Source organism: Formica exsecta, unplaced genomic scaffold, assembly GCF_003651465.1.
Source record: "Formica exsecta isolate Colony F162 unplaced genomic scaffold, ASM365146v1 scaffold1177, whole genome shotgun sequence".
NCBI classification, from domain to species: domain Eukaryota; kingdom Metazoa; phylum Arthropoda; class Insecta; order Hymenoptera; family Formicidae; genus Formica; species Formica exsecta.
The window spans coordinates 9432-25570 of NW_021848517.1; the positions used below are offsets into that span (position 1 = coordinate 9432).

General features: G+C 26.6%; 1 protein-coding gene across 1 annotated transcript; it reads left to right on the forward strand.

Annotated features, from left to right (window-relative positions):
* The first annotated feature begins 12941 nt into the window (after positions 1-12941).
* LOC115240912 lies at positions 12942-14003 on the forward strand. Its single transcript, XM_029816348.1, has one exon. It carries the CDS (start codon positions 12942-12944, stop codon positions 14001-14003), a length of 1062 nt encoding a protein of 353 aa, XP_029672208.1.
* Positions 14004-16139: the final 2136 nt, after the last annotated feature.

Sequence of the window (16139 nt, forward strand, 5' to 3'; positions counted from 1 at the left end):
CTGTGCTTGAAGAATTTTTTTATCTCTTTCCAGGCTTTTTCGTGATCGTACAGACCGTATCTCTTTGTTATTCTTTAAACGTTCCAAATCAATTGTTTGATCCATTATAACATTTCCTAATTTTTCTAAAATTATTTAATAATTAAAATTAGTTCAATTTAACTAGATATTATTAACTAGATATTATTTAACTAGATATACAATTTAATTACGTATTATTTAAATAGATATATCTTGACAATAATATTTATTAATTTATGTCAATTTTTCCTTTTTTATTATTTTATTAAGAAAAGATAATTAATGTAATTATTTAGCTTACTACAGATATCAGTATTTCGGCTATTTATTAATTTCTTTTTCTATTATTTTGTTAAAAAGTATTAATATAATTTATTGTGATTTACCTAGAAATATCCACACATTTGGATGATGATCATCCAATTTTCTTTTATCATTATACATTATGGAAACTTTCAACTGTATTATTTGTTCTAACTGGATACTTGTACACACTTACTTTTGAAGCTTTCGATAATCACGTTTTTTCAAAATAATTCAAAAATTCCTTTAACTTCTCATTCGTCAGGGTTTTTGTCTTTACAAGTATTCCATAATATACGATAAGCTTGAGTAAAATATTGTTCTGGCAGCAATGGTATTGTCATTGCCATAGATAATATGATGTTCGAAGAATTACATAAACCTAAATGATTCCATTTTCTTTGTAAAATCTGCAATAGAAAGTGTTAATAATTTTTCCAATAATACAATTAATAATTACTGATTATAAATAAAAAAAAATTGTGAATTATACTAAAAGATACTTGGTTTAGATGGAACCAGCATCCATGTACAGTAGCATTTGGAAAATATTTTTGCATTGCATTCATCGCTGCACATTTATAATCTGTTATGATAAATTTTATGTTCATTAGCAGACTAGGCACAAATTCTATTACTTTTGACTAAATTTCTTCATAAAGAGCTGTCGTACAAGCTTCGCATAAAACCAATATCACTGCGAGAACCTATAAAATATATAGAAAATGTTACAATCATTTATATCTTAATTAGACCCGTTCTCAAAGTAAAAGAGATAGCGATTAGATAGCGATTATTTTATGAATATTATTTCAATTATTTTTAATGTGATATAAGCTAAGTTTATAATCTTATTCTTAATATTTAATGAACCTCTGTGTAATAATATGTAACATTAGATAGCGATTGTTTTATGAATCTTAATTCAATTATTTTTAATGTGATATAAGCTAAGTTTATAATCTTATTCTTAATATTTAATGAACCTCTGTGTAATAATATGTAACATTAGATAGCGATTGTTTTATGAATATTATTTCAATTATTTTTAATGTGATATAAGCTAAGTTTATAATCTTATTCTTAATATTTAATGAACCTCTGTGTAATAATATGTAACATTAGATAGCGATTGTTTTATGAATATTATTTCAATTATTTTTAATGTGATATAAGCTAAGTTTATAATCTTATTCTTAATATTTAATGAACCTCTGTGTAATAATATGTAACATTAGATAGCGATTGTTTTATGAATATTATTTCAATTATTTTTAATGTGATATAAGCTAAGTTTATAATCTTATTCTTAATATTTAATGAACCTCTGTGTAATAATATGTAACATTAGATAGCGATTGTTTTATGAATATTATTTCAATTATTTTTAATGTGATATAAGCTAAGTTTATAATCTTATTCTTAATATTTAATGAACCTCTGTGTAATAATATGTAACATTAGATAGCGATTGTTTTATGAATATTATTTCAATTATTTTTAATGTGATATAAGCTAAGTTTATAATCTTATTCTTAATATTTAATGAACCTCTGTGTAATAATATGTAACATTAGATAGCGATTGTTTTATGAATATTATTTCAATTATTTTTAATGTGATATAAGCTAAGTTTATAATCTTATTCTTAATATTTAATGAACCTCTGTGTAATAATATGTAACATTAGATAGCGATTGTTTTATGAATATTATTTCAATTATTTTTAATGTGATATAAGCTAAGTTTATAATCTTATTCTTAATATTTAATGAACCTCTGTGTAATAATATGTAACATTAGATAGCGATTGTTTTATGAATATTATTTCAATTATTTTTAATGTGATATAAGCTAAGTTTATAATCTTATTCTTAATATTTAATGAACCTCTGTGTAATAATATGTAACATTAGATAGCGATTGTTTTATGAATATTATTTCAATTATTTTTAATGTGATATAAGCTAAGTTTATAATCTTATTCTTAATATTTAATGAACCTCTGTGTAATAATATGTAACATTAGATAGCGATTGTTTTATGAATATTATTTCAATTATTTTTAATGTGATATAAGCTAAGTTTATAATCTTATTCTTAATATTTAATGAACCTCTGTGTAATAATATGTAACATTAGATAGCGATTGTTTTATGAATATTATTTCAATTATTTTTAATGTGATATAAGCTAAGTTTATAATCTTATTCTTAATATTTAATGAACCTCTGTGTAATAATATGTAACATTAGATAGCGATTGTTTTATGAATATTATTTCAATTATTTTTAATGTGATATAAGCTAAGTTTATAATCTTATTCTTAATATTTAATGAACCTCTGTGTAATAATATGTAACATTAGATAGCGATTGTTTTATGAATATTATTTCAATTATTTTTAATGTGATATAAGCTAAGTTTATAATCTTATTCTTAATATTTAATGAACCTCTGTGTAATAATATGTAACATTAGATAGCGATTGTTTTATGAATATTATTTCAATTATTTTTAATGTGATATAAGCTAAGTTTATAATCTTATTCTTAATATTTAATGAACCTCTGTGTAATAATATGTAACATTAGATAGCGATTGTTTTATGAATATTATTTCAATTATTTTTAATGTGATATAAGCTAAGTTTATAATCTTATTCTTAATATTTAATGAACCTCTGTGTAATAATATGTAACATTAGATAGCGATTGTTTTATGAATATTATTTCAATTATTTTTAATGTGATATAAGCTAAGTTTATAATCTTATTCTTAATATTTAATGAACCTCTGTGTAATAATATGTAACATTAGATAGCGATTGTTTTATGAATATTATTTCAATTATTTTTAATGTGATATAAGCTAAGTTTATAATCTTATTCTTAATATTTAATGAACCTCTGTGTAATAATATGTAACATTAGATAGCGATTGTTTTATGAATATTATTTCAATTATTTTTAATGTGATATAAGCTAAGTTTATAATCTTATTCTTAATATTTAATGAACCTCTGTGTAATAATATGTAACATTAGATAGCGATTGTTTTATGAATATTATTTCAATTATTTTTAATGTGATATAAGCTAAGTTTATAATCTTATTCTTAATATTTAATGAACCTCTGTGTAATAATATGTAACATTAGATAGCGATTGTTTTATGAATATTATTTCAATTATTTTTAATGTGATATAAGCTAAGTTTATAATCTTATTCTTAATATTTAATGAACCTCTGTGTAATAATATGTAACATTAGATAGCGATTGTTTTATGAATATTATTTCAATTATTTTTAATGTGATATAAGCTAAGTTTATAATCTTATTCTTAATATTTAATGAACCTCTGTGTAATAATATGTAACATTAGATAGCGATTGTTTTATGAATATTATTTCAATTATTTTTAATGTGATATAAGCTAAGTTTATAATCTTATTCTTAATATTTAATGAACCTCTGTGTAATAATATGTAACATTAGATAGCGATTGTTTTATGAATATTATTTCAATTATTTTTAATGTGATATAAGCTAAGTTTATAATCTTATTCTTAATATTTAATGAACCTCTGTGTAATAATATGTAACATTAGATAGCGATTGTTTTATGAATATTATTTCAATTATTTTTAATGTGATATAAGCTAAGTTTATAATCTTATTCTTAATATTTAATGAACCTCTGTGTAATAATATGTAACATTAGATAGCGATTGTTTTATGAATATTATTTCAATTATTTTTAATGTGATATAAGCTAAGTTTATAATCTTATTCTTAATATTTAATGAACCTCTGTGTAATAATATGTAACATTAGATAGCGATTGTTTTATGAATATTATTTCAATTATTTTTAATGTGATATAAGCTAAGTTTATAATCTTATTCTTAATATTTAATGAACCTCTGTGTAATAATATGTAACATTAGATAGCGATTGTTTTATGAATATTATTTCAATTATTTTTAATGTGATATAAGCTAAGTTTATAATCTTATTCTTAATATTTAATGAACCTCTGTGTAATAATATGTAACATTAGATAGCGATTGTTTTATGAATATTATTTCAATTATTTTTAATGTGATATAAGCTAAGTTTATAATCTTATTCTTAATATTTAATGAACCTCTGTGTAATAATATGTAACATTAGATAGCGATTGTTTTATGAATATTATTTCAATTATTTTTAATGTGATATAAGCTAAGTTTATAATCTTATTCTTAATATTTAATGAACCTCTGTGTAATAATATGTAACATTAGATAGCGATTGTTTTATGAATATTATTTCAATTATTTTTAATGTGATATAAGCTAAGTTTATAATCTTATTCTTAATATTTAATGAACCTCTGTGTAATAATATGTAACATTAGATAGCGATTGTTTTATGAATATTATTTCAATTATTTTTAATGTGATATAAGCTAAGTTTATAATCTTATTCTTAATATTTAATGAACCTCTGTGTAATAATATGTAACATTAGATAGCGATTGTTTTATGAATATTATTTCAATTATTTTTAATGTGATATAAGCTAAGTTTATAATCTTATTCTTAATATTTAATGAACCTCTGTGTAATAATATGTAACATTAGATAGCGATTGTTTTATGAATATTATTTCAATTATTTTTAATGTGATATAAGCTAAGTTTATAATCTTATTCTTAATATTTAATGAACCTCTGTGTAATAATATGTAACATTAGATAGCGATTGTTTTATGAATATTATTTCAATTATTTTTAATGTGATATAAGCTAAGTTTATAATCTTATTCTTAATATTTAATGAACCTCTGTGTAATAATATGTAACATTAGATAGCGATTGTTTTATGAATATTATTTCAATTATTTTTAATGTGATATAAGCTAAGTTTATAATCTTATTCTTAATATTTAATGAACCTCTGTGTAATAATATGTAACATTAGATAGCGATTGTTTTATGAATATTATTTCAATTATTTTTAATGTGATATAAGCTAAGTTTATAATCTTATTCTTAATATTTAATGAACCTCTGTGTAATAATATGTAACATTAGATAGCGATTGTTTTATGAATATTATTTCAATTATTTTTAATGTGATATAAGCTAAGTTTATAATCTTATTCTTAATATTTAATGAACCTCTGTGTAATAATATGTAACATTAGATAGCGATTGTTTTATGAATATTATTTCAATTATTTTTAATGTGATATAAGCTAAGTTTATAATCTTATTCTTAATATTTAATGAACCTCTGTGTAATAATATGTAACATTAGATAGCGATTGTTTTATGAATATTATTTCAATTATTTTTAATGTGATATAAGCTAAGTTTATAATCTTATTCTTAATATTTAATGAACCTCTGTGTAATAATATGTAACATTAGATAGCGATTGTTTTATGAATATTATTTCAATTATTTTTAATGTGATATAAGCTAAGTTTATAATCTTATTCTTAATATTTAATGAACCTCTGTGTAATAATATGTAACATTAGATAGCGATTGTTTTATGAATATTATTTCAATTATTTTTAATGTGATATAAGCTAAGTTTATAATCTTATTCTTAATATTTAATGAACCTCTGTGTAATAATATGTAACATTAGATAGCGATTGTTTTATGAATATTATTTCAATTATTTTTAATGTGATATAAGCTAAGTTTATAATCTTATTCTTAATATTTAATGAACCTCTGTGTAATAATATGTAACATTAGATAGCGATTGTTTTATGAATATTATTTCAATTATTTTTAATGTGATATAAGCTAAGTTTATAATCTTATTCTTAATATTTAATGAACCTCTGTGTAATAATATGTAACATTAGATAGCGATTGTTTTATGAATATTATTTCAATTATTTTTAATGTGATATAAGCTAAGTTTATAATCTTATTCTTAATATTTAATGAACCTCTGTGTAATAATATGTAACATTAGATAGCGATTGTTTTATGAATATTATTTCAATTATTTTTAATGTGATATAAGCTAAGTTTATAATCTTATTCTTAATATTTAATGAACCTCTGTGTAATAATATGTAACATTAGATAGCGATTGTTTTATGAATATTATTTCAATTATTTTTAATGTGATATAAGCTAAGTTTATAATCTTATTCTTAATATTTAATGAACCTCTGTGTAATAATATGTAACATTAGATAGCGATTGTTTTATGAATATTATTTCAATTATTTTTAATGTGATATAAGCTAAGTTTATAATCTTATTCTTAATATTTAATGAACCTCTGTGTAATAATATGTAACATTAGATAGCGATTGTTTTATGAATATTATTTCAATTATTTTTAATGTGATATAAGCTAAGTTTATAATCTTATTCTTAATATTTAATGAACCTCTGTGTAATAATATGTAACATTAGATAGCGATTGTTTTATGAATATTATTTCAATTATTTTTAATGTGATATAAGCTAAGTTTATAATCTTATTCTTAATATTTAATGAACCTCTGTGTAATAATATGTAACATTAGATAGCGATTGTTTTATGAATATTATTTCAATTATTTTTAATGTGATATAAGCTAAGTTTATAATCTTATTCTTAATATTTAATGAACCTCTGTGTAATAATATGTAACATTAGATAGCGATTGTTTTATGAATATTATTTCAATTATTTTTAATGTGATATAAGCTAAGTTTATAATCTTATTCTTAATATTTAATGAACCTCTGTGTAATAATATGTAACATTAGATAGCGATTGTTTTATGAATATTATTTCAATTATTTTTAATGTGATATAAGCTAAGTTTATAATCTTATTCTTAATATTTAATGAACCTCTGTGTAATAATATGTAACATTAGATAGCGATTGTTTTATGAATATTATTTCAATTATTTTTAATGTGATATAAGCTAAGTTTATAATCTTATTCTTAATATTTAATGAACCTCTGTGTAATAATATGTAACATTAGATAGCGATTGTTTTATGAATATTATTTCAATTATTTTTAATGTGATATAAGCTAAGTTTATAATCTTATTCTTAATATTTAATGAACCTCTGTGTAATAATATGTAACATTAGATAGCGATTGTTTTATGAATATTATTTCAATTATTTTTAATGTGATATAAGCTAAGTTTATAATCTTATTCTTAATATTTAATGAACCTCTGTGTAATAATATGTAACATTAGATAGCGATTGTTTTATGAATATTATTTCAATTATTTTTAATGTGATATAAGCTAAGTTTATAATCTTATTCTTAATATTTAATGAACCTCTGTGTAATAATATGTAACATTAGATAGCGATTGTTTTATGAATATTATTTCAATTATTTTTAATGTGATATAAGCTAAGTTTATAATCTTATTCTTAATATTTAATGAACCTCTGTGTAATAATATGTAACATTAGATAGCGATTGTTTTATGAATATTATTTCAATTATTTTTAATGTGATATAAGCTAAGTTTATAATCTTATTCTTAATATTTAATGAACCTCTGTGTAATAATATGTAACATTAGATAGCGATTGTTTTATGAATATTATTTCAATTATTTTTAATGTGATATAAGCTAAGTTTATAATCTTATTCTTAATATTTAATGAACCTCTGTGTAATAATATGTAACATTAGATAGCGATTGTTTTATGAATATTATTTCAATTATTTTTAATGTGATATAAGCTAAGTTTATAATCTTATTCTTAATATTTAATGAACCTCTGTGTAATAATATGTAACATTAGATAGCGATTGTTTTATGAATATTATTTCAATTATTTTTAATGTGATATAAGCTAAGTTTATAATCTTATTCTTAATATTTAATGAACCTCTGTGTAATAATATGTAACATTAGATAGCGATTGTTTTATGAATATTATTTCAATTATTTTTAATGTGATATAAGCTAAGTTTATAATCTTATTCTTAATATTTAATGAACCTCTGTGTAATAATATGTAACATTAGATAGCGATTGTTTTATGAATATTATTTCAATTATTTTTAATGTGATATAAGCTAAGTTTATAATCTTATTCTTAATATTTAATGAACCTCTGTGTAATAATATGTAACATTAGATAGCGATTGTTTTATGAATATTATTTCAATTATTTTTAATGTGATATAAGCTAAGTTTATAATCTTATTCTTAATATTTAATGAACCTCTGTGTAATAATATGTAACATTAGATAGCGATTGTTTTATGAATATTATTTCAATTATTTTTAATGTGATATAAGCTAAGTTTATAATCTTATTCTTAATATTTAATGAACCTCTGTGTAATAATATGTAACATTAGATAGCGATTGTTTTATGAATATTATTTCAATTATTTTTAATGTGATATAAGCTAAGTTTATAATCTTATTCTTAATATTTAATGAACCTCTGTGTAATAATATGTAACATTAGATAGCGATTGTTTTATGAATATTATTTCAATTATTTTTAATGTGATATAAGCTAAGTTTATAATCTTATTCTTAATATTTAATGAACCTCTGTGTAATAATATGTAACATTAGATAGCGATTGTTTTATGAATATTATTTCAATTATTTTTAATGTGATATAAGCTAAGTTTATAATCTTATTCTTAATATTTAATGAACCTCTGTGTAATAATATGTAACATTAGATAGCGATTGTTTTATGAATATTATTTCAATTATTTTTAATGTGATATAAGCTAAGTTTATAATCTTATTCTTAATATTTAATGAACCTCTGTGTAATAATATGTAACATTAGATAGCGATTGTTTTATGAATATTATTTCAATTATTTTTAATGTGATATAAGCTAAGTTTATAATCTTATTCTTAATATTTAATGAACCTCTGTGTAATAATATGTAACATTAGATAGCGATTGTTTTATGAATATTATTTCAATTATTTTTAATGTGATATAAGCTAAGTTTATAATCTTATTCTTAATATTTAATGAACCTCTGTGTAATAATATGTAACATTAGATAGCGATTGTTTTATGAATATTATTTCAATTATTTTTAATGTGATATAAGCTAAGTTTATAATCTTATTCTTAATATTTAATGAACCTCTGTGTAATAATATGTAACATTAGATAGCGATTGTTTTATGAATATTATTTCAATTATTTTTAATGTGATATAAGCTAAGTTTATAATCTTATTCTTAATATTTAATGAACCTCTGTGTAATAATATGTAACATTAGATAGCGATTGTTTTATGAATATTATTTCAATTATTTTTAATGTGATATAAGCTAAGTTTATAATCTTATTCTTAATATTTAATGAACCTCTGTGTAATAATATGTAACATTAGATAGCGATTGTTTTATGAATATTATTTCAATTATTTTTAATGTGATATAAGCTAAGTTTATAATCTTATTCTTAATATTTAATGAACCTCTGTGTAATAATATGTAACATTAGATAGCGATTGTTTTATGAATATTATTTCAATTATTTTTAATGTGATATAAGCTAAGTTTATAATCTTATTCTTAATATTTAATGAACCTCTGTGTAATAATATGTAACATTAGATAGCGATTGTTTTATGAATATTATTTCAATTATTTTTAATGTGATATAAGCTAAGTTTATAATCTTATTCTTAATATTTAATGAACCTCTGTGTAATAATATGTAACATTAGATAGCGATTGTTTTATGAATATTATTTCAATTATTTTTAATGTGATATAAGCTAAGTTTATAATCTTATTCTTAATATTTAATGAACCTCTGTGTAATAATATGTAACATTAGATAGCGATTGTTTTATGAATATTATTTCAATTATTTTTAATGTGATATAAGCTAAGTTTATAATCTTATTCTTAATATTTAATGAACCTCTGTGTAATAATATGTAACATTAGATAGCGATTGTTTTATGAATATTATTTCAATTATTTTTAATGTGATATAAGCTAAGTTTATAATCTTATTCTTAATATTTAATGAACCTCTGTGTAATAATATGTAACATTAGATAGCGATTGTTTTATGAATATTATTTCAATTATTTTTAATGTGATATAAGCTAAGTTTATAATCTTATTCTTAATATTTAATGAACCTCTGTGTAATAATATGTAACATTAGATAGCGATTGTTTTATGAATATTATTTCAATTATTTTTAATGTGATATAAGCTAAGTTTATAATCTTATTCTTAATATTTAATGAACCTCTGTGTAATAATATGTAACATTAGATAGCGATTGTTTTATGAATATTATTTCAATTATTTTTAATGTGATATAAGCTAAGTTTATAATCTTATTCTTAATATTTAATGAACCTCTGTGTAATAATATGTAACATTAGATAGCGATTGTTTTATGAATATTATTTCAATTATTTTTAATGTGATATAAGCTAAGTTTATAATCTTATTCTTAATATTTAATGAACCTCTGTGTAATAATATGTAACATTAGATAGCGATTGTTTTATGAATATTATTTCAATTATTTTTAATGTGATATAAGCTAAGTTTATAATCTTATTCTTAATATTTAATGAACCTCTGTGTAATAATATGTAACATTAGATAGCGATTGTTTTATGAATATTATTTCAATTATTTTTAATGTGATATAAGCTAAGTTTATAATCTTATTCTTAATATTTAATGAACCTCTGTGTAATAATATGTAACATTAGATAGCGATTGTTTTATGAATATTATTTCAATTATTTTTAATGTGATATAAGCTAAGTTTATAATCTTATTCTTAATATTTAATGAACCTCTGTGTAATAATATGTAACATTAGATAGCGATTGTTTTATGAATATTATTTCAATTATTTTTAATGTGATATAAGCTAAGTTTATAATCTTATTCTTAATATTTAATGAACCTCTGTGTAATAATATGTAACATTAGATAGCGATTGTTTTATGAATATTATTTCAATTATTTTTAATGTGATATAAGCTAAGTTTATAATCTTATTCTTAATATTTAATGAACCTCTGTGTAATAATATGTAACATTAGATAGCGATTGTTTTATGAATATTATTTCAATTATTTTTAATGTGATATAAGCTAAGTTTATAATCTTATTCTTAATATTTAATGAACCTCTGTGTAATAATATGTAACATTAGATAGCGATTGTTTTATGAATATTATTTCAATTATTTTTAATGTGATATAAGCTAAGTTTATAATCTTATTCTTAATATTTAATGAACCTCTGTGTAATAATATGTAACATTAGATAGCGATTGTTTTATGAATATTAGGTACTCATTGGGTAGCGTACGCAAAGAGGGGAAATCGCGCTATATATTTCGACGGTTTTGGTAGTCTTCGACCGCCGAATGAATTGGTGCGATATTTCGGACGGAACGACGAAGATCGAGTACAATCGCACGTCCTTTCAAACTTACGATCAAAGCATCTGCGGACAATTGTGTCTGCGGTTTCTCCAAACGGTCGACGACGATCGGTGTGAATTTAAAGCCTGACGATGCGCCATAAGACTCAGTATTCGTTAAACATTTTTGCCGACATGTCTATGACATTCACGCTGACTGGGAAGAGTAACGTCCTCGTGGCGCACTACCATCCAGCCATAGATTTGAGCGACGGTGATTACGAGCTCGGTCTAACGAATTTTGAGACTTATCATACGATGTCGAACGTGAATTCCTCGAATAATAAATTTTATTTCGATGAGGATGACACGGAAATTACGATTCCCGAGGGATCGTACGAGATACACGCAATACACGAGTTTTTGAAACGTGCAATTTCACAGAAACGTCCGCGACGCGTAGTTCGCTCCGGCAATCGTGTCGACAAACGCGATGATATCACGGTGATATTGCGAGAGGGGACCGTTCGAGCGAACGGTGACGAATACGATGCTGTAAAATACCCGATAGTGCTCCGTGCTAATTACAATACGATGAATAGCGAGATCAAGTGCGCTTTCAGAGTAAACTTTAACAAACCCAACAACATTGGATCGCTGCTGGGATTCTCGTCGAAGCGTATATTGCAGGATCGCTGCTATTCTCGTCGAAGCGTATATTGCAGCCGGGACAGTGGCACCAATCGGACATACCGATTAATATCATCAACTTAAACATTATCCGCGTAGAGTGTAACGTGACCGCTGGTGCGTATAGCAACGGCAAACGCGTTCATACGATACATGAATTTTCACCGAGCGTGCCGCCGGGATATAAGATATCGGAAACGTCGGCGCAGATCATTTACCTGCCGATCATCGCGCGGAGCATTACGGATCTAACGATACGCATCGCGGATCAAGACGGACGATTGCTCGATTTTCGAGGAGAAGAGATCACCATCAGATTGCACGTACGACGGCGACAAAATTAACGTGCGATACATGAGATGCTCGTGTTGAACGGAGCGAAAGACGCGAGAGATAACGCGAGGCCAGCGACAACAACGTCAACATTCGCTAATATCCAATCATCCGGTTGCACCAAGAAAAAGAAACTCAACGCGTCGAACGTTGAATTTTTACAATCTTTGGGATTCGCGGTGCGAAATATCTGAGAAAACATGACTGATATCCTTAACATCAAAGGCGAGCCGGTCATTGACGATCGTATCGTTAAGATCGAGACTCACACGTACAACCCATACGCCAACACGACGTTTGAGTATAGCGACGAGATACGAATACCCATACAACAACAGGATCTGTATACCTTGCCGTATGAGAGTTTTCTATACATCGAGGGAAAACTAAAGATAAACAAACCAGCTGAAGGATCTAATGTGGTACTGGGAAATAATTGCGTCGCGTTTATGTTCGATGAGATCCGATACGAACTCGACGGTGTGGAGATTGATCGTAACAGAAATGTGGGAATAACTAGCACACTCAAGAACTATGTAACGATATCATCCGATAAAACCGTGATTATGAGGAACGCCGGCTGGAATGCGCAGTACGCATTAACAGATAACAATGACGCGAATGGATACTTCAATTTTTGCGTACCGCTCTACATGTTATTGGGATTTTGCGAGGATTACAGACGCGTGGTGATTAACGCTCGTCACGAGTTGATCTTAATACGATCGCGCAACGACAACAATTGTCTGCTTGGAAATTTGGCACTGGAGCCTGCGATCGACATATTCAAGATACAATGGCGAATGCCACACGTGGTATTGAACGAGATCAATAAGCTGTCGATGCTGCGCGCCTTGGAAAGCGGACGATACCTCAGCATGGGTTTTCGCTCGTGGGATCTGTACGAATTTCCGCTATTGCAGCGTACAACCAAGCATTCGTGGCCCATTAAAACCGCGACTCAGCTGGAGAAGCCGCGATACATTGTCTTCGTTCTGCAGACAGGCGGGAAGAACGTCATGTCCGAGGATACAAGTCGATTCGACGATTGCAAATTGACCAACGTGAAACTCTATCTGAACTCGGAATGTTATCCGTACGACGATATGAATCTGGATTTCGATAAAAACAGATGGTCGATTCTGTACGACATGTACCAGCGTTTCTGCAAAAACTATTACGGATACGAGTATCTCGAGCCGAGTCTCGCAGTCACACAGTTTTTACGTAACGGTCCGTTCGTGATCACAGTTTCTACTTAACGGTCCGTTCGTGATCATCGATTGCTCTCGACAAAACGAATCGGTCAAGAGCGTAACCGTGGATGTGCGATTGGAATTCGAGTGTAAGGAGAACGAGCCGCCGAATACCACTGCGTACTGTCTCATCATACACGATCGCGTGATTCAGTACAACCCGTTGACCAACGTTGTGCGCAAAATCACTTAAGTGTGTGGGATGAGATGATATAAAACCAATAATGCATCAGGATCAATCGCAGTCTTCTTCTTTTTCTCGACGTGCTGATATAAAAAGAAAAACATTATGTCCGTACCAACGTTCGTGGACCTACAAGGATTCTTCGTCGGGATGAAATTTGTCGTAAAGGAGGTGGCGGTGCTGAGAAAGGGGACCGTTCTGGCGCATTACATTTTTACATACCCCCTACCATGGAATCTCCTCACAAAATCCGACAAATCATGCGCTTCCTGGCTGATCGCGAATCACCATGGATTACGATGGGAAGACGGACACGGATTACGATGGAAAGACGGAAACGTGCCGCACGGCATGGCTAAACGCTTGATTACATCGGTCGTGCTTGGTACGGAAAAGGATGACGAGACGTCGACTCTCGTGTATGTCAAGAGATGCCAGAAACGAGAATGGCTGGTGGATTTGCTTTAGAATCTTGCGAGAGAAAATTTAATCATCGAGACTTTGGATGCTGATTACGAAGATATTGAATCTTTAAATAATCTAGATGTTACTAATACTATACGATGCAGAAAACATGTTAAGAATTGCGCATTACAGAATGTATTAAAAATATTTAGCTGGTGGTCGCAACGCCAAAAAAAATTGCAATATTTTTATAAATAAAAGTGTAAACGTATTTAATGTTTTTTATTTCTTATTCTCCCCACTCCTTTCCTCGCGAGTCGTTTCTAAGAATTCTTTTTAACGTTGACCGTTTCCCCTTCTCCTAAATTTTCAGAGCAATAATCTCCCATCGCATCATACGTTGACCATTTCCCCTTCTCCTAAATTTTCAGAGCAATAATCTCCCATCGCATCATACGTTGACCATTTCCCCTTCTCCTAAATTTTCAGAGCAATAATCTCCCATCGCATCATACGTTGACCATTTCCCCTTCTCCTAAATTTTCAGAGCAATAATCTCCCATCGCATCATACGTTGACCATTTCCCCTTCTCCTAAATTTTCAGAGCAATAATCTCCCATCGCATTTAAACCTTTTATTGTTTGAATAATTTAAAACAATGCACTTTACAAATTTAACGCCATATTTAGAATCAGTTATCCGAATAACTCTTATAACATATGGTCACTAAATTGTATTTTTTCAACTTTTTTGCTGATTTGTTTCAACATTTTATTATTTAAACAAATAATTTTGCAAATCTTACTTTAAACTCATAATTAGCGATCCAAAAAACTTCTAGATCTTGCATTAAATTTTGTTTCTTATGCATTTTTGTTGTATTTATAATGGTAGAGGGTTGAATATTGAAGAGGTATTAACTACCCGTAAAACCGCTTATGGGCACAAATGAAAAAATACGGGTCAAATATTTTTGGTAGTTCTACATTTGTACCAAATTTGAAAAAAATCGGAGTGTAACACTTGGGTAGGTTTCCTTGTAAGTCCGCTAGTTATAAGACCTGCTAGTAATAAGACCTGTCTAGTACTAAGTCCGCTAGTTATAAGGCCTGTTCGTAATAAGTCCTCTAGTTCTAATCGCGCCGTCAGCGCATGTAAATAAAACCGGGAACGATTGCACGCCGCACCTGTCCTGGGTGCTTCTCGCCGCCTTGCGCCCATCGCTTTGCGTCTCCGCTCTGCGCCCCGCACCCTGCTACACCGCTCCACGCACGACATCGCCAGACCCTGCACGCTGTATCTATCTTTCTCTAACTAAATAAAGTATCGTTTCTACCTATACTGTGTCTCGTAAGCTTGAGTCTCCCCTCCTCTCGAACCCGGACACCGACGAGCCGATCCGAGCGTCGAGCGAGGTGACCGCGTTACAAAATCAGAAGTGAGTTTGACTCTTGTTGTCGCAGAATCTACAATTGAAGAAAAATTACATGCATTATGTGGCATATCTACACATACAGCCTCATCTGAAAATTATTTTATTGATTCTTCTACC